The sequence below is a fragment of the Mustela putorius genome, unplaced genomic scaffold (assembly GCF_011764305.1).
Source record: "Mustela putorius furo isolate JIRA1106 unplaced genomic scaffold, ASM1176430v1.1 tig00003962_pilon_pilon_pilon, whole genome shotgun sequence".
NCBI lineage: Eukaryota > Metazoa > Chordata > Mammalia > Carnivora > Mustelidae > Mustela > Mustela putorius.
In genome coordinates this window covers 1,113,269-1,133,849 of record NW_025422106.1, presented here as the reverse complement: position 1 = coordinate 1,133,849, position 20,581 = coordinate 1,113,269, and the positions used below count along the sequence as shown (strand labels likewise).

At 40.0% G+C, this 20,581-nt stretch overlaps 1 protein-coding gene and 1 non-coding gene across 9 annotated transcripts in view; one reads left to right on the top strand and one right to left on the bottom strand.

Moving 5' to 3' along the window:
• Positions 1-4,526: 4,526 nt before the first annotated feature.
• Positions 4,527-20,581, top strand: part of CDK12 (cyclin dependent kinase 12) — an 87,282-nt gene continuing 71,227 nt past the window's right edge. For 6 of the 8 annotated variants that reach the window (XM_045070300.1, XM_045070299.1, XM_013062545.2 and 3 more), the window contains exons 1-2: positions 4,527-6,175; positions 11,427-12,308. In XM_045070300.1, coding sequence (XP_044926235.1) covers positions 5,127-6,175; positions 11,427-12,308 — 1,931 coding nt within the window. In that variant the 5' untranslated portion in view covers positions 4,527-5,126. The remainder of the gene's footprint in view (positions 6,176-11,426; positions 12,309-20,581) is intronic. The other 2 variants (XM_045070301.1, XM_013062547.2) reach the window with 1 other exon arrangement.
• Positions 16,049-16,154, bottom strand: LOC123389224. Its single transcript, XR_006603822.1, has one exon. It is a non-coding gene; the product is annotated as a U6 spliceosomal RNA (small nuclear RNA).

Below are 20,581 nucleotides of genomic sequence, written 5' to 3'. Positions count from 1 at the left end.
AGGACCCTGGGATCATAATCTGAGCCGAAGACAGACGCTTAAGGACTGAGACACCCAGCACCCTATATTTATTTTTTTCAAGATTTATTTATTTATTTAAGAGAAAGAGAAAAAGAACACACAAATGGGGGGTGGGTAGCAGAGGGAGAGGAATAGAGGGAATCCTCTCAAGCCAACTTTCCACTGAGTGTAGAACCCGTCTCACGGCCCAGTCCCACGACCCTGGGTTCATGACCTGAGCTGAAACCAAGAGCCAGATCCTCAACCGACTGAGCCACCCAGGCACCCCTGAAAGATAATTCATATTTAAAATGCTGACAAGCGGGCACCTGGGTGGCTCAGTGGGTTAAAGCCTCTGCCTTCAGCTCAGGTCATGATCTCAGGTCTTGGGATGGAGCTGGGTATCAGGCTCTCTGCTCAGCAGGGAGCCTGCTTCCTCCTCTCTCTCTGCCTGCCTCTCTGCCTACTTGTGATCTCTGTCTGTCAAATAAATAAATAAAATCTTTAAATCAAATCAAATCAAATCAAATGCTGACAAGCATCGATGGAATCCTAATACTTATGTATTAGGTAGGAACTGGTAATACAAACACAGCCCCAAACTTAGATGGACTCACTTGATTTAGAATTCTGAAAATATGATTGGTTACAATAATCAATACCCCCAAATTTTCGTTAATTTATTGTTGTGCCCAAAATATCAATATTAGATATACAGCTACATTTCCTCATGGAAATTGTACACAATAATGTCTATACCAAGTGTAGCTAGGTAATTTTAAAGCTTCTAAGCTTGAAAATAAAGTAAACTTTACCAAAATTTGGTTACAGAACAGAATAAGAGGTTATTTCTCATCTGAAAATGTGGATAAAATGACATTATTGAATAATTTGTACTCCAAAAGTAAAGAAAGGAGAGACGTGTCATTAAACAAGAAAATCATTCAAGGTGCACATAGGAGCAGTCTTTGTATATGGCAAAAAGGGGACATTAGGGGTGCCTGGGTGGCTCAGTGGGTTAAAGCCTCTGCCTTCGGCTCAGGTCCTGGGATCGAGCCCTGCATCAGGCACTCTGCTCAGTGGAGAGCCTGCTTCCACCTCTCTCTCTCTGCCTGCCTCTCAGCCTACTGTGATCTCTGTCTATCAAATAAATAAATAAAATCTTTTTTTTTTAAAAAGGGACATTAGTCAAATTTTAAATGACTAAATTTTTTAAAAAGATTTTATTTACTTATTTGACAAAGAGAAACACAGCAAGAGGGGGAACACAAGCAGGGGGAGTGAGTGAAGGAGAAGCAGGCTTCCCATTGATCAGGGAGCCCAATGCAGGACTCGATCCCAGGACCTTGGGATCATGACCTGAACTGAAGGCAGATGCTTAATGACTGAACCCTCCAGGTGCCCCAATGACTAAGCTTTGAGGGAGATTTCACAGGACTCTTTAAACCTAAAATCTAAACTAATAAATTGATCCGGGGCAGGGTTGGGGGAGTTATTGACTTTAGTTAAATATTTCCTCTTGAGTACAGCCTAAAGAGACGCTTTCTGACTTGCTTTGAGGAATTTACAGGGAAAGTATAGCCTTCATCTAACTGATTACCGTGGGGTTCATAAAGTTGCCCTGACTTCCTGTCCTAGGAGGTCATGCAAATAAAGCTAATCACGTGCAGTCCTGGAATTTCTCAGTTCAAAGTTTTTCTGTAGAGTGAAGCAACCTTATTTTATAAAAAGCACTATTTTCACCAATTGTTGGACAAATTTCTGCAGTTTACACTTGATTTTGTATTTAAACACTTGGACAAAATATATTTCCTAGAGTAAAAATTTTTTCCCAGCTTTATTTAGAGATTATTGAGACTAGAGTAGAAATGTATCCACCAAAAAGAGAAAGTGTACTGCAATAGAAAGAGTACTGGTCTAAGATTAAAGAAAGAGCTTTCCCTGCTCCTGGCCCTTCCTACACTTTATGGAAGTGTATTCCAACTCCTGAGTCTCGGTTTTAACCTTTAGTAGATGGATGTAGTAATACCAATCTTTGCCACCTTACTGGATTTTTTGTTCAACTGATATCTACTGACAGACTTAAAAGAGTTCTGTGGAAAATTGAACAGTACTATAGAAATAGAAAAATTCAGTAAAATCTTCATTTATTCATTCATTCATTAGGAGTCTCTAGTCTTCAATAGGTAACCAATAATTAAGAAAGTTTCAACTACTGTTTTTTTTTTAAAGATTTTATTTATTTATTTGACAGACAGAGATCACAAGTAGGCAGAGAAGCAGGCAGAGAGAGAGAGAGGAAGGGACGCAAGCTCCCTGCTGAGCAGAGAGCCCAATGCGGGGCTCGATCCCAGGATCCTGAGATCATGACCTGAGCTGGAGCCGAAGGCAGAGGCTTTAACCCACTGAGCCACCCAGGTGCCCCTCAACTACTGTTTAATTTAGATGAATTTTATTCAAGATTTCATTTGACACATTATCATTAATTCCTTCTGCTGTTCCCATTTTTCCATTTTACCATGGGTGTGGGTGTATCCTGGGTCAAAACTTAATCTCATTTAGAATACATAAAAAATCAGAGTGATTTTGCTGAACTCATGCCAGTGTTTGATAAGGTGGCTCAGTCATTTCATCTAGTTGATTGCTAAGTCATCCCATTGGCCATCATGTCAGACACTGGTGGAGACTTTTATATCCAGGCTCTCTTGCAGCAATGAATGGTTTCAGTACTTATGTCTATACCTGAGTTCCAGCACTTATGTCAATCCTTTTTTTCTTAATGGCATTAAAGTTCCTCCCATGGTTAATTAAAAATATTACCTTTTTCATTTTTAGCAAATGTTTATGGACTCAAACATCTAGGTAAAAAATTTTCTTTTTGGTACCCATGTGACCAAAGCAACAAGAAAATCTTCTTTCCTTTTTTTTTTCTCTTTAACTGTCAGCACTTGTTTCCTTTTTTTTTTTTAAGTTTTATTTATTTTACAAAGGGAGACAACACAAGCAGGAGGAAGAAGGAGGGAGAAGCAGGTTTCCCGCCTAGCGGGGAGCCCAATGTGGGGATCAATCCCAGGATAGGGAGATAATGACCTGAGTGGAAGGCAGACCTTTAGCAACTGAGCCACTCAGGCTCCCCAACAAGAACATTTTCCAGGAGTGATTCTGAGAGTGGATTCTTCTGCTTATATTCAGGGTAATTTCTGGGCCCTAATTTACTGGCTAATCTTCCCATTAAAAAAAAAAAAGTTATTTATTTATTTATCAGAAAGAGAGAGAGATCGCACAAGCAGGGGGAACAGTAGGCAGAAGGAGAAGCAGGTTCCTTGTCAAGCAAGGAGCCGGATGTAGGGGTAAATCCCAGGACCCTGGGACCATGACCTGAGCCACCCATGTGACCCTGGTCTTCCCACTTTAGTTATACATATCCCATTTAATCTTCGTGATCCTATTCAAATGCCCTACATTTATAAAACTTTTTCTTAACACTTTCATCCTCCTTTAGAACCTTTGCAGTGCTCTGACTCATTCTTATGACATTAATCATCTTATATCTTGTGGTATGAATATTTTCTCTATATCTTGCTTGATGACCTTAGAGAAAGGACACTATTTCACAGAGGAGGGCTGTAAAGTCTCATAGATAAATTTGATGAATAAATGAATGAAGAATTTTGGATAAGTTATTTGAGTCCTTGGTGCCTTAGTTTCCTCACATATACAATCCCATTCAAATGACTGTGGAGATGGAATGAGATAATGTGTGCAAAGTTCTGAAAAGTAAAATATGAAGGGCGGGATATTATTTTTTTCTTGCTCATGAATACTATGTTCTACTTGTTCGTAATTATAATCTTCTGTGTGAAGATAAAAGGCTAAATGATTCCAGAAAAGCTACAGACAATCCGAAAAGGTGATGAGTTTTCAAGATTTTGAACAGTGGAGAGAGCAAGTGCCACACTATTTAAGAGCTTGTGCTTTCGTGTTAGACGTGAATTTGAATCTCGTTTTTGGCACTTGCTGGACTAGCTTTGTTATCGTAAGTTATTTAACTTCTGTGACTCCGAGTTTCCTTATATGTAAAATAGGGAAGAGGAGATCGCGTTTTGCAGGGTAGTATGAGAATTAGAGATGAGGCGCATAGTGTACGCTATGGAAGGAGGCATTGTTAATACTTAAGGACTTGGGTTGAAGTGTCTCCACACTCGCCCTTTGTCCCGTTGACAATATTTTCATACTGGTAGTTAAAAGAGTTGTCATAAAGCATGCAAAATTAGTTTTGTGCCGGAGCCTGGGAGTTTTTGTTCAATGAGTTACCAATAAAGTTTTGAATAAACAAAAAATTCTACCGCCGTTTCAATAAAGCTCTGCTCAAACGGAGAGCGGGGAGCTTATCGCGAGAATCTGGCGGAACGCGTTTCTTGTTCAAGACCTACTCTCGCGTTGTTTGAACAAGCCGTGGCGAGAGGTGAAAGGGAAGCACGAAATACCGCGAGAGTCTTCAGGATTCTCGCGGTATTTCCTGGGTTTGCCCCCTCCCCCCCCCAGTGCCGTTTCGGTTTAACCTAGTGTGTGACTGAGTCTGTGTGAGGGAGCGAGTGAGTGTGTGAGGCATTAAGGTGAGGCGGAGGCAAGAAGAGGGGCTCTCTTAGGAGCGAGGGACAAAGGGGGCGTGAGGCATCTAGGCCGCGGGACCCCAGCGACAGGAAGCCGCCCCGAGCCGGGCTACCGGGTAGGGGAAGGGCCCGCGCAGTCTTCACAGGGCCCCAGAGCCGAAGTCGGCCCCACAGCCCCAGGCCGTCGGCTTCCTACTTCCTCGACCTCCCCGGCGCCCGGGCCTGAGGACTGGCTCGGCGGGGGGAGGAGGGGAAACAGACTTGAGCAGCTACCCGTTGTCTCGCAACTCCACTGCTGAGGAACTCTCATCTGTTTTCTGGCTCCTTCACCCCCTACCTCATGTAGGAGGGTGCTGAGGCGTCGGGAGGGAGGAGGAGCCTGGACTACCGTCCCTTCCCTCCCCACCCCGTTCTAGGGGCGCTTTGGTAGGCGTGGGGTTGGGGGGGAGGGTGGGGGTTACTTTTTGGAGTGCTGGGGAACTTTTTCCCCTTTTTGAGGCTAGGGGAAAGGGAATGCCCAATCCAGAGAGACATGGGGGCAAGAAGGACGGGAGTGGAGGAGCTTCTGGAACTTTGCAGCCGTCATCGGGAGGTGGCAGCTCCAATAGCAGAGAGCGTCACCGCTTGGTGTCGAAGCACAAGCGGCATAAATCCAAGCACTCCAAAGACATGGGGTTAGTGACCCCCGAAGCAGCACCTTTGGGTACAATTATCAAGCCTTTGGTGGAGTATGATGACATCAGCTCTGATTCAGATACCTTCTCTGATGACATGGCCTTCAAACTGGACAGGAGGGAGAATGATGAACGTCGTGGGACTGATCGGAGTGACCGCCTGCACAAACATCGTCACCACCAGCACAGACGTTCCCGGGACTTACTAAAAACTAAACAAACAGAAAAAGAAAAAAACCAGGAAGTCTCCAGCAAATCGGGATCAATGAAGGACCGGGTATCAGGAAGTTCAAAGCGTTCAAATGAAGAGAATGAGGACTATGGGAAGGCACAGATATCCAAAAGCAGCAGCAACAAAGAATCCAGGTCATCCAAACTCCATAAAGAGAAGACCCGGAAAGAACGTGAGTTGAAGTCTGGGCACAAAGACCGGAGTAAAAGTCATCGGAAAAGGGAAACACCCAAAAGCTACAAAACAGTGGACAGCCCCAAACGGAGATCCAGGAGTCCTCATAGGAAATGGTCTGACAGCCCCAAGCAAGATGATAGCCCGTCAGGAGCTTCTTATGGCCAAGATTATGACCTTAGTCCCCCAAGATCTCACACTTCTAGTAATTACGACTCCTACAAGAAGAGTCCTGGAAGTACCTCAAGAAGGCAGTCAATTAGCCCTCCTTACAAGGAGCCTTCCGCCTACCAATCCAGCACCCGGTCACCCAGTCCCTACAGTAGACGACAAAGATCTGTGAGTCCCTATAGTCGGAGACGTTCTTCCAGCTATGAAAGGAGTGGCTCTTACAGTGGGAGATCACCCAGTCCCTATGGTCGCAGACGGTCCAGCAGCCCTTTCATGAGCAAACGGTCTTTGAGTCGGAGTCCGCTCCCCAGGTGAGCTCTTTGCCTATAGCCCTTTCTTACTTAGAAATATATATAGCCCTTTCTTACTCTTACTAGGCTGGGTCATCAGGAACTGGCAGTCTTGTTAATGTTTTGTTGAAGCCCCCAGTCTTCCTCGTGGACTGGAACACCTTGCTATTGGTTAGCTATTCAAGTAGGTGAATCTGGTCTTCTCTTAACACAGAATTTGAGAAGTGGAGAGTTCGCATACCTAAAACTGCTAAAGGTAGGTACTTCCAGTGGTGAGATCTTCAGTTGTAAGCTCCTGTTAGAAAAATAAAGCTCCAGCTTATTTAATACACAGGGTTGATAACAGAGCTTATCAAGCTTTTTCTGTTGCATTATCTTAACTGTTTTTAAATCACCTTGGTATTCGTGCTTTAGACCTGACTGGAAATGTAAGAAATTGTAAATTTTCATTTGCATTATCTTGAAGCTGTTTGCCTAGGTCGTCTATCATTTGTGCGTGTGCTATCCACTGAGTCTTCAAAGCTGTAAGTTTATTTCGTAATTGACAATGTTTTGATAACTCTTGTCTTTTAACTGATGTTTCTAGTGGAAATTCAGCTGTTTAGTCCTTTTTCCTTTTATTGATATATAGTGTAGCAAAAATTGGTTCTAAGGAGAATTCGATTTTTTTTTTTTTAACAGCATCACCATTTACCTACCCTGTGACCACTGGCAATTTTCAAAGTCTTTCTCTAAAATGATAATAGTATGGATCGAGTCCCGCTCAGCAGGGAGTCTGCTTCCTCCTCTCTCTGCCTGCCTCTCTGCCTACTTGTGATTTCTCTCTGTCAAATAAATAAATAAAATCTTTAAAAAAAAAATAAAATGATAATAGTGCCTTTACCATATTTTAGCAAAAAAGGCAGGTTAGTTTGAAATTTAATCGTTAAGATTAATTACTACTGAAAACTGTTCTTATTAGATGATAAGATGTGTTTCTTTGTGGACTCACCTTTGTCCACAAAAGAAGATGGGTTTTGGAGTTATACCTGAGTGGAATCCTGATCTTGATTTGTGAACTTTGGCAATAATTTAATTTCTCCCTGCAAATGTGTCTTCATATGTAAAGTGGGAATAATAACTACCTACTTTGAGAGTAGTTGTGAGGATTAAATTAGCTAGTAAATAAGAGGTGTATAGCACAGTTCCTGGTTACGTGGTGCAAGTCAGTAAATTCTGTCTTATGAGTGAGGAAATGTTGAATACTAGGGGAGAGATTATGCTAATTAGTAAAAATCCATGCATTTCTTTTACATGTCAGTATGAGTAATTTTTGCTGACTTAAAGTGATAATTATTCATAAATTAGTTTGAATTAATCAAACTGCAGAGTTCTTAGCTGTGAGGGTCTAAAAGTTCCTTAGTCCTTCCCCTCACCCCTAAACCTCCCATTTTATCACAATTTTTCAAACAGAAAAGTTGAAAGAATTATGGTGAGAATCCATATATGTACTACCTAGATTCTACAATTAATGTGTGCTATGTATTTTATCATATCCATCCATCTCTCCATTAATCCATCTTTTGTTCTGATTCATCTCAAATTGCAAACATCAGTATATTCACTGTAAGCATTTTAGTGTGTTGTGTATAACATTAGCTGGAGTTGACTTTGAAGGGGTAAGAGTAAAATTTATATACAGTGAAATGGATGTTTTAAGTGTTTTAATTTGTAACGTAGCTTAGTCGTTTAAGGGAACATAAGAAATATTCTCAGAATACTTGTTTTCTTGAGGGAGTAGTTTCATTAAGGCTGTTTGGAGAATTTTTATTGTCATGAGTTTTGGGAATATGGAAGTGCACTTGAGACTAGAACACTAGAATGACTTTCAGAAAGAACTTGCTTTGCAGTGATTCCTTGTGGATTCATATTGCAAGTTCTCTCTTCCTCTACTCAGTTAATTGGAACTAGTGCAGTAATGGTAAAAAGTAAATCAGGAAAGAATTGGAGACACAGTATGATAGCATAGGACACAATATGTAAACATAATTTTAGAGTCAACACGCATATTTTTAGTTGGGTTTTAGAGAGCATTATATGTTTGTATGTGTGCACTACAGATTTTTTCTCATTCACTGGACTTCCAGACAGTGAATACAAAAATTTCTTAGAGTGGAGCATACAGATCCCTTCTGTGGTATCTCTGTTATTTTCCTTGGGAGACACAGTCAAAATTAAACAAGCAATATCATTTAAAAGACTGAAAATGCCTTGCCAGAAATTCAATGTCTTGACATCCTCCAAATTAATAGTGATTAATGGTAACAATTTCTTTTCAGATGGGTAGAACCTAACTGAATTCGGGGGAATAGACACTTGTTTTTGAGAACAGTTTTTATTATTGCCTGCATTTACCTGTTGGTTGTCTCCTCTCACCACCTCGCCTCCCCCCGTTGGTTTTTTTTTGCTTGAAGAGTGGATCTTGCTGTCAATATAGCATTTGTATCACTAAAAATGCCATACGTATATGGTCATCAAATGTTCTATTAACAATAGCTTCTGTTCAGAAATTGAAGGGTGTGTAGCAGAGTTCCTTAGAAAGATTTAGTAATGCTGAATGATTAAAGAAACTAGTATTTAGAGCATGTGGTTCTGACGTTACTTAGTGTTTGGGACTTCAGAAGTTTATCTTATCCTGGGATAGCAGAGGTGGTAGTTTTATCCCAGCTCCAATTCAGTGAGAGAAAACCTCTGGTTTCATCCAGTTATTTACAAGAGATGTATTAGTTTGATAAATCCACTTAACCATTTTCAGCATTGTATATTCTCATGTTCATATATATATTGTTATTGCTGTTTTGAGTACTTCTATTCCAATAATGACCTGTATTTTTTTTTTAAAGGAATATCAGATTTTCTTTCTTTTTTTTTTTTTTAAAGATTTTATTTATTTATTTGACAGACAGAGATCACAAGTAGGCAGAGAGGCAGGCAGAGAGAGAGAGAGGGAAGCAGGCTTCCTGCGGAGCAGAGAGCCCGATGCGGGGCTCGATCCCAGGACCCTGAGATAATGACACGAGCCAAAGGCAGCAGCCCAAACCTCTGAGCCACTCAGGCGCCCCGATGACCTGTATTTTAACTAACTTTGTGGAGCAAACTTCCAAAAAGCAGTGTAGGTATAAGAAAACCATGGCTAATACCATGTGAGTTACTTTGCCTACACATATGTACTATTTGTTTTGAAACATTTTTTGAAATATGTCAGTATTACTAATGACCAAAGATATTGAAGATCTGGAGTGGGAACAATTTATTTTAGAATACTGGGCAAATAATGCTTTGTTTAGTCAGGTTTTTAGTGCTATTTTTTCTCCCTTCACATTGAGGTCTGAGCACATTAGGCTTTATGAAAAGGCAAAAAGAATGAGTGTTGGGTTTCAGTTTAGAATAATCTGCCTCATGGATTTCCAAATTCTTAATAATGAAGAAAATAAATTGAACATGCAAAAGTACTTTGCTTTATGAGTTCCTATAAAGTTAATGGAGGGGCACCTGGGTGGTGGGTGGCTCAGTGAGTTAAGCCTCTGCCTTCAGCTCAGGTCATGATCCCAGGGTCCTGGGATCGAGCCCCACATGGGGCTCTCTGCTCAGCAGGGAGCCTGCTTCTCTCTCTCTCTGCCTGCTTCTCTGCCTACTTGTGATCTTCGTCAAATAAATAAATAAAATCTTAAAAAAAAATTGATTGGAAATCATTTTATATTTGAAAGTACCAGAAATCGTTATAGTTTGGGAAACTTCTGATAAATTATTTGGTAAGGCAACTTTTTCAGCTTACTTATCTTGCAAATCCTAATGAGTCTTGTATCTTAGGGGTTTTTTAGTATAGGCACAACTTAATTATCGACTGAGGATACAAGGAACAAAATTTTCCCGTGATCTGTCAATTAAATAGCTCCCTAGTTGAAACAGTTAGGTTTTGGTGAAGCATGCTAGTTACTTTTAACTTCCTGATTGGTATAACCCACATTTAGTATGATGTATGACTTTTTTTTTTAATCATGTTTTCATTTTATCACATTTAAACCGAAATTCCAAAAAAGTAATCATTGTGAATATGGGTGTTTTCCAACATGGGAAAAAAATACTCACCCATCTTCTTGTAGTAAGTAAGTAATGGATAATTTTAGTGTTATATGATTGAAATATGTTGTTCCTTGTAATCTACTTTTTCAAGAGATTTTATTTATTTATGACAGAGAGAGAAATCACAAGTTGGCAGAGAGGCAGGTGGGGGGGTGGGAAGGAAGGCTCCCTGCTGAGCAGAAAGCCCCATGTGGGGCTCTATCCTGAGATCATGACCTGAGCCGAAGTCAGAGGCTTAACCCATTGAGCCACCCAGGCATCTCCCTTGTAACCTATTTTTTAAGTAAACTTTATTATTTATTTATTTTTTTTTTTTAAAGATTTTTATTTATTCTTCAGAGAGAGAGGGAGAGAGAGCGAGCACAGGCAGACAGAATGGCAGGCAGAGGCTGAGGGAGAAGCAGGCTCCCTGCTGAGCAAGGAGCCCGATGTGGGACTCGATCCCAGGACGCTGGGATCATGACCTGAGCTGAAGGCAGCTGCTTAACCAACTGAGCCACCCAGGCGTCCCTTAAGTAAACTTTATTTTTTAACCCACTGAGCCACCCAGGCGCCCCTAAGTAAACTTTATATTTTAGACCGGTTTTAGATTCATAAAAAAAAATTGTGAAGATAGTACAAAGAATTATTATATGTCCTCGCATCCAGTTTCCCCTGTTATTAACGTTTTATATTGAACTGGTACATTTGTTACAGTTAACAACAATATTGATATTATTATTTTAAAGATTTTATTTATTTTTTTGAGAGAGGGAGAATGAGAGAGAGAGAGAAAGCACAAGAGGGGGGTCAGAGGGAGAAGCAGACTCCCCACCAAGCAGGGAGCCTGATGTGGGACTCGATCCAGGGACCCCAGGATCATGATCTGGCCAAAGGCAGTCATCCAACCAACTGAGCCACCCAGGTGTCCCAATATTGATATTATTATTAATGTCATCATCATCGTTATTTTTTGATGGTACCTAAGTCTACGGCCATACCACCCTGAACGTGCCCGATCTTGTCTGATGGTACCTAATTCATTTCTAAGATTGCTAAATTACTCAAAGTAGGTTCTTTAAGTTACAGTGCTCCATAGTTTAACTGATGTATTTTCCTGCATATTGTTGTCAGCTATCCATTTTAAACTGCCTTTTTCTTTTTACCTTAGGAAATCCATGAAGTCAAGAAGCAGAAGTCCTGCATATTCAAGACACTCATCTTCTCATAGTAAAAAGAAGAGATCCGGGTCACGCAGTCGACATTCCAGCATCTCACCTGTCAGGCTTCCATTGAACTCCAGCTTGGGAGCTGAACTCAGTAGGAAAAAGAAGGAAAGAGCTGCTGCTGCTGCAGCAGCAAAAATGGATGGAAAGGAATCCAAGGGTTCACCTATATTTTTGCCTAGAAAAGAGAATAGTTTAGTAGAGGCTAAGGATTCAGGCTTGGAGTCTAAAAAGTTAACCAGAGGTGTAAAATTGGAAAAATCTGCCCCAGATACTGAACTGGTGAATGTACCACATCTAAATACAGAAGTTAAAAATTCCTTAGATACAGGGAAAGTAAAATTAGATGAGAACTCTGAGAAGCATCCTATTAAAGATTTGAAAGTGCAGGGATCAAGAGACTCTAAACCCATAGCATTGAAAGAGGACATTGTTACTCCAAAAGAGACAGAGACATCAGAAAAGGAGACTCCTCCACCTGTCCCCACAGTTACTTCTCCTCCACCTCCTTTACCAACTACTACCCCTCCACCTCAGACACCCCCTTTGCCACCTTTGCCTCCACTACCAGCTATTCCACAGCAACCACCTCTGCCTCCTCCCCAACCAGTATTTAGTCAGGTTCTTACTTCTAGTACTTCAACTTTGCCCCCTTCTACTCACCCAAGGACATCTACTTTGTCCTCTCAGGCAAATTCTCAGCCCCTTGCACAGGTTTCTGTGAAGACTCAAGTATCCGTAACAGCTGCTATTCCACACCTAAAAACTTCAACGTTGCCTCCTTTACCCCTCCCACCCTTATTACCAGGAGACGATGACATGGATAGGTAAGTCCTATAGTTAACTGGGAAGACTGCCCTCTTGATGTAAATGTTTTGCATTTTCTCAAACTGTCAAAACTGCTCTAATACATGGCTGTTTAAAATGCTTTTATGAGTAGGAAAGGCTTTTGGTATTTGGTTTTCAGTGGAAAAGTTCTTTTTTTTTTTTTTAAGATTTTATTTATTTATTTATTTGACAGAGATCACAAGTAGGTAGAGGGGCAGGCAGAGAGAGGTGGGGGGAGCAGGCTCACTGCCGAGCAGAGAGCCCAGACCCTGGATTCATGACCTGAGCCAAAGGCAGGGGCTTTAACCCACTGAGCCACCCAGGTGCCCCAGAAGTTCTTATTTATAACCTTATTTAGGAGGAGAAAATTATAATTTGAGGCCTAGTAACCCTTTTTGTTCATAAGTTTATTTGATAAGTCTAACATTTGGTTCAAGTTTTTAAAAAAATTAATGGTATTTTTCTCCCTAAAGTTTTATGTTGAAAAATTATTTTTTTCTTTTTTCCTGTTAATTTTTTCTTTTTATTTTTTTTTAAATGTATTTATTTGACAGAGAGAGTTCACAAGCAGGCAGGCAGAGAGAGAGAGGAGGAAGCAGGCTCCCCGCTGAGCAGGGAGCCCGATGCGGGACCCGATCCCAGGACCCTGAGATCATGACCCTAGCTGAAGGCAGAGGCTTTAACTCACCGAGCCACCCAGGCACCCTCTTTTATTATTTTTTTCTTTTTTTAAGATTTTATTTATTTGAGAGGAAGAAACCACAAGAAGGGGAGGGGCAGAGGGAGAAGGAAAAGCAGACTCTCTGCTGAGCAAGGGGGCCTCAATCCCAGGACCCTGGGATCATGGTCTGAGCCAACAGCAACAGCTTAACTGACAGCCACCCAGGCACCCCAAGATCTTTGTTATCTTTAAGCAATCCCTGCACCCAGTGTGGGGCTCAAACCCATGACCCAGAGATTAAGAGTTATATGCTCCGCTAACTGAGCCAGCCAGGCACCTCTGTTGAAATTTTAATAGCCATAGAAAAATTGAAAGAATAATACAGTTAACTCCTTTATACTCTTCACCAAGATTCACCATTTAACTTTTTGCCACATTAGCTTTACGTTAAGATATCATGACACTTTACTTGTGAATACTTTAGCATGTCTCTTCTAAAACTAAGAACATTTTCCTAAAGAATCACAATACCTTAATCACCAAGAAAACTTACTACTAATTTAATAATATAATAATAATTCGATAATGATATCGAATATCCTTAGGGGTCCCCCAAAATTTTATAGCTGGGTTTTTTTCCTCCTAATTCAGGAAAAGAATAAACCAGGTTTATCTTGAAAGGCACTGCTTAAAAAAAAAAGCAATCCTGTAAGAACCAAGAATAGTATATAGAATCTTTACTAATTAGAATACAAATTCACAGTAGGATGATGGGAAGAACTCTAATTTTGATGAGTCCTCTGAATATTGAGAAGTGAAATGATTATGAAACATGAATCTGATTTTATGGAAGGCATTAGGAAATGTATTTATATCTTAGCAGGACTAGCTAGGCAAATACCATCAAACAAATACGATTTAGTGGTGACATATGCTATGGTAGTCTGTGTTTTTCCCTTAGGAGATCCTACCCTCTTATTCTCTAGGATATGAGTTTAATTTTAGTATGTGCTGGCGAAGCAAGCATGGGTATGAGTTTAATTTATTGCAACAAACTTTTATTATAACCATAAAAATAAGTGCTACTGATCTTACACCCCAGACCAATTCCTAAGCTTCCATTATTTTCCAAGTGACATCAGTAATTTGAATGATGATACATTTCAGCTCTTTACATCTGTATTTTTCCAGACTATGCTCTGTGCCTTTTAAGAAGGTGCAAATGCAATTAAAAAATTTTTTTTAAGAATGAGTCCATTATGGGACGCCTGGGTGGCTCAGTTGGTTGGGCAGCTGCCTTCCGCTCGGGTCATGGTCCCGGCGTCCTGGGATCAAGTCCTGTATCAGGCTCCTTGTTCGGCAGGGAGCCTGCTTCTGCCTCTGCCTGCCATTCTGTCTACCTGTGCTAGCTCTCCCTCTCTCTCTCTGATAAATAAATAAAATCTTTTTTTTTTTTTTTTTAAGATTTTATTTATTTATTTGACAGAGAGAAATTACAAGTAAGCAGAGAGGCAGGCAGAGAGAGGAGGAAGCAGGCTCCCTGCTGAGCAGAGAGCCCGATGCGGGACTCGATCCCAGGACCCTGAGATCATGACCTGAGCCGAAGGCAGCGGCCTAACCCACTGAGCCACCCAGGCGCCCTGATAAATAAATAAAATCTTAAAAAAAAAAGAATGAGTCCATTACTATTCATAGTGGTAAATCTTATTTTAAAGAAAATTTCCACCTGCTCTTTCTAATATTATTAATTGTCAGTTCTGCCATATCCTAAGATTTGCAAAGGAGAAGGATAAAACCTGAAATTTATGTAAAAAAAACTTGTTTAGGTACACAGTATACTTCTCACAGATACAAACTACATGTTTCTGTGGGTTTTGTTGGAAAAGGAAGTACCAGATGAGCATTATCCAATAGGACTCTGGGCCATGATCTGTTTATAGGAACCCTGTTTAAATATTAGTTTACCTAGTGGCTAGAGTAGTATCAGTGTGGCTGAGAATCTTCATCTTGAAATGTTTACTTGGCTAAACAAATAATTATTGAACTTATCTACCTCGTGTCAGTATAGTGTGCAGATTTCCAGAGGTGTAATAATTTTGATAGGCACATAGGAATTTCTATCTTTTAGGTTGGGATGAAAAGTAAAGTAAGACTATTCAGTGGTTATTTGAGTATGTGTGGCTATCTTTAAGAATGTGTATGAGAGGGGCACCTGGGTGGCTCAGTGGATTAAGCCTCTGCCTTCGGCTCAGGTCATGGTCTCAGTGTCCTGGGATTCAGCCGGGAGCCTGCTTCCCTCTCTCTCTCTTCCTGCCTCTCTGCCTACTTGTGATCTCTCTGTCAAAAAAAAAAAAAGAATGTGTATGAGAGGGTGCTTGGGTGGCTCAGTTAAGCAACTGCCTTCAGCTCTGGTCATGATCCTGGGGTCCTCGGATTGAGTCCCACATTGGACTCCCTGCTAAGTGGGGAGTCTGCTTCTCTCTCTGACCGCCCCTCCATGCTTTCACTCTCTCTCAAATAAATAAATATTTTAAAAAAATGTATATGAGAGAATGAAGTGAACAGAAGTATTTTTTGTTACATTATCAGTTCTGATTGTGAAAGTATAACTCTTTCATAGTCCAATGTACTTAATTTTTAATAGTATGTTAATTATGTAAAAACTCATACACAATAAAAACAAAGCATCTAGTTTCTATGGAGACAGATCCATATATATCCATATAAATTCACACCAAAAAGTCCAGAAAGATTTCTTTTTTTTTTTTTTTTTTTTTTTTTTTTTTTTTTAAGATTTTATTTATTTATTTGACAGACAGATCACAAGTAGGCAGAGAGGCAGGCAGAGAGAGAGAGAGGAGGAAGCAGGCTCTCCGCAGAGCGGACAGCCCGATGCGGGGCTCGATCCCAGGACCCTGGGATCATGACCTGAGCTGAAGGCAGAGGCTTTAACCCACTGAGCCACCCAGGCGCCCCCAGAAAGATTTCTTTAAGCTAATAATAATGGTTATCTCTATGAATGGGACTTAAGATGAGGATAAAAAGTAAAGAACCTTGTCTGCAAAATTTTAATATTTTAAAAATACTGAATGCTTCACAAATTTCCTTGTCCTCCTCACACAGGAGCCATGCTAATCTTCTTTGTATTATTCAGTTTTAGTATATGTGCTGCTCAAGTGAGTACCAATGTAGTCGTTTTTAAATGTATGATTATTATTAGTTTTCCACATAAATATAAATAAATTATTAAAGGTAGAAAAATGGAAATGAAGGTATCTTCCACAGTCAATTCTAGTTTTTCACTATGTGTTTTAAATTCAGGGTGGTTTTTGTTTTTGTCTTTAAATTTTTTTTATTTTTTGTGGTGCCACACTATCCCTGTATCATATCAGCTGCACCTGTTTTTCACATGAAAAATAATTTTTATCTCAGAAAACTTTTCAGGAAGAAATCTGAAAGTTGCAAGTGGAATTCATTTATATATATATATGTGTGTGTGTGTGTATGTATATATATATATATATGTTTATATATATATATATTTTTAAGATTTCATTTATTTATTTATTTCACAGACAGAGATTACAAGTAGGCAGAGAGGCAGGCAGAGAGAGGAGGAAGCAGGCTCCCTGCTGAGCAGACAGCCTGATGCGGGGCTCGATCCCAGGACCCTGGGATTATGACCTGAGCCGAAGGTAGAGGCTTTAACCCACTGAGCCACCCAGGCGACCCTCATTTATATTCTTAATCATCTTATGTGAGATTGCAGCAGCTTAATTTTTAAGAATGATTTATAGATATTTTTGTTGTATACAGTGCTTTAAACATAGAACACAGAATGTGATCAGTAAATATTGCTTATTTGAATAAGACTACTGAAAAAGACAGGATCAGGACTTATGTGGATGACACTGGGCATATAGTTAATTCACTCGGCACATGGATGATGTAAAGCTTGTATCAGGATTTGTCTTCTTTTAAAGTCCCTTTAGGAATAGAATGAAACTTTTTTTTCAAACATATCTATAGGGCCCGGAGTGTATTAATCCAGGTATCAAATGCAGGAGTGGATTTAACTAATGGTATTGCCAGAGCCTTTCTAATTCATGGTCTGCAGTTCTTTGTTTTAAGAAATAAAGGTTGCTGGGGCGCCTGGGTGGCTCAGTGGGTTAAAGCCTCTACCTTCAGCTCTGGTCATGATCCCAGGGTTCTGGGATCAAGCCCCGCATGGGACTCTGCTTGGCAGGGAACCTGCTTCCTCTCCCTCTGCCTGCCTTTCTGCCTACTTGTGATCTCTGTCTGTCAAATAAATAAATAAAATCTTAAAAAAGAAAGAAAGAAAGGTTGCTAAACTATCCATTCTTCATAATATAGTACATTTATCATGAAAATAGCTATTCATCGGGATCACCTGCTTTTTTTTTTCTTAAGATTTTATTTATTTGAGAGAAAGAGTGGCAGGAAGGTCAGAGGTAGAGGGACAAACAGACTCCCCACTGAGCAGGGATGTACCTCAGAACCCTTGAGATCATGACCTGAGCCAAAGTCAGACGCTTAAGCCACTGAGCCACCCAGATGCCCCGGGGATCGTCTGCTTTTAAGATCATCTGTATACTCTTTTTTAAAAAAAATTTTAGGTTTTATTTATTTATTTGACAGACAGAGAGGGAACACAAGCAGGGGGAGTGGGACAGGGAGAAGCAGGCTTCCTGCTGAGCAGGGAGCCCAGTGTGGGGGTAGATTTCAGGAACCTGGGATCATGACTTGAGCTGAAGGCAGATGCTTAACAACTGAGCCAACCAGGCACCCCTGTATACTTTTTTAAAAAATTTCAGTTGACTGTGGCTCTTGGCTGGCTCAGTCAGTAAATCATGCAACTCTCAAGTCTCTCAATTTTGGGGTCGTGAGTTCAAGCCCATGTTGGGCATGGAGCCTACTTCAGATAAATAAAATTTCAGTTAACCACACAGGGTTTTTAAAATCTTTGTTTTCAGGGTACCTGCCTGGCTCAGTTGGTAGAGCGTGCAACTCTTGATATAAGGGTTGTGAGTTCAAGGCACACTTTGGGTGTAGAGCTTACTTTAAAAATAAATAAATAAATAAAACTTCATTTCTGATCCATTTTTTTGTGGTTTGGTTCATTTGGAGTTTATCAGACTTAGTAGAGTCTATATTATTCTTTAAGGCTTTATCTTGGGGCACCTGGGTGGCTCAATTGGTTAAGTGTCTGCCTTCAGCTCAGGTCATGATCCAAGGGTTGTGGGATCGAGCCCCGAGTCATGCTCGCTGCTCAGCCGGGAGCCTGCTTCTCCCTCTGCCTCTGCCTGCTGCTCCCCTTGCTTGTGCTGTCTATCTCTGCCAAATAAATTAAAAAAAAAAAAAAAAAAGACTTTAAAGTATTGTGCTCTTGTAGAAGAGGAAGGATCTGTGTGACCATTCAGATTTGATTTAGAATTTTGCAAATGGAATGCTTCGTTCTCATTTTTAATGTATACAACTTAAATTTTTATTTTTTTTTAAAGATTATTTTTTTATTTGACAGGCAGAGATCACAAGTAGGCAGAGAGGCAGGCAGAGAGAGTGAGAGAAAGAGAGAGAGAGGAGGAAGCAGGTAAAAGGCAGAGGCTTTAACCCATTGAACCACCCAGGCGCCCCAGCAACTCAGATTTTTTTTTTTTTTTTAAAGATTTTATTTATTTGTCAGAGACAGAGGGAGAGAGAGTGCGCGAGCACAGGCAGACAGAGAGGCAGGCAGAGGCAGAGGGAGAAGCAGGCTCCCTGCCGAGCAAGGAGCCCGATGTGGGACTCGATCCCAGGACTCTGGGATCATGACCCGAGCCGAAGGCAGCTGCTTAACCATCTGAGCCACCCAGGCGTCCCACAACTCAGATTTTTAATAGAAGTTTGTAAAAGTAAATCATTTTTTAAACAACCTGCTTTAAGGGGAAAAGGGTAAATGATTGTATTTAAAGCTGTTTATGCTGTTGTGAAAAATATTAGGAAATCAGTCTTTTTAAATAGTTGTTATGTAAATTCATATTCTTTATTAACAATAAAGACTTAGTAGTGGTATTGATACTATAGTACAGATTAAATCCCATAATCATAAATTCGAGGAGACTATGCAGATTTTAAAATTTGAGCAGTTGTGGAGCTTGGCAACTTTTTTTGAAAGAAAGTTATTATACATGAGCATTTATGCAACTACTCCCCATATGTGAACCGAACTACAGGCATAAATGGGGAACCAGGAAATACTGACATTGGCAAGATCGGCTCTTCTTGGTACTGAATCCTCATAGTAATGACTTAGATGTTCAGTATCTGCTCTCCAGTGTTAGATCACCTCTGTACCATATGTCCTCTGCACTGTATAGAGCTGTGTTTTACTGTGTGTATACTGAAGGCTAAAGGCCATAATGTTAAGCATTGCAATTTTATGAGTCATCATTATTCCACAATGTTTGGTACATTGAAATTTGTTGAAATAGGATTTGACCTGTATTCAATTTATATGTTCTAAACTGGTAGTACATAGCAAATACTCACGCTTTATGAAATAAACATGCTAAACATGTAATTTTTCAGAAGCAATGTACATTTTCACGGTAGCAAACTGAACATGAACTTGTAAAGCCAACCTTAGAGAAAACAAGATCTAAATATAAGGGACGCCTGGGTGGCTCAGTTGGTTGGACGACTGCCTTCGGCTCAGGTCATGATCCCGGAGTCCTGGGATCGAGTCCCGCATCGGGCTCCCAGCTCTGCGGGGAGTCTGCTTCTCCCTCTGACCTTCTCCTCATTCATGTTCTCTCTCACTGTCTCTCTCTCAAATAAATAAATAAAATCTTTAAAAAAAAAAAAAAGATCTAAATATAAAACATAGACTGAACTTACAAGAAGTGATGGTGAGAAAATTCAGATATTTCAGTAATAGTGAAGCATAACCAAGAAATATTCTATTTCTGAAGCATGAAGAATTAAAATTTATAAAGAGTATTCTGATATTAGTAGTTGAAAAATTAGGAATTTTCATTCCCTGAATGTCTTAAAAATTGGGGAAATTTTAAAAATCTATATTGTGTCCTGCCTGGAGGTTTTCTAGGAACAGTCTTTGTTCCCAGGGTAGAAAAATCTTTGTGCAGATTGTAATAATGTTTTGTATTCATCTCTGTCAGTAACTGAACAAAAAGTTTCAGATGATCCTTTTGAACTCTGTTGACTACTCTAGTTCTGGTTGATATGCACAAACTAATCTAAATTCTATTCTGCCTAATTTACAAGAGATTAAAATGATGAAAGTTGGTAGAAAGTTAAACTTTTTGTGACTGTTTTCATGTGCAATCTTTAATAAGAAACATTGCAATGGATGGATCTTTATGGTTCTATGGAAGTATTCATGACAGAATACATGTTTTTATAACCACTTATAAAAAAATGTGGAGGAAACGCCTTCTGTGGTTAGGAGGATTCTCAGCTTGTTTTCAAGCTTCTGATACTGTGATAGACTAGAAAAGACTTATTATGTAGCATGGTTTTATTTGTAGGCATGCATTAGTATCTTATCTTTTTTGAGGACATGCATAGCACAAAATCCTTCTTTATAAATAA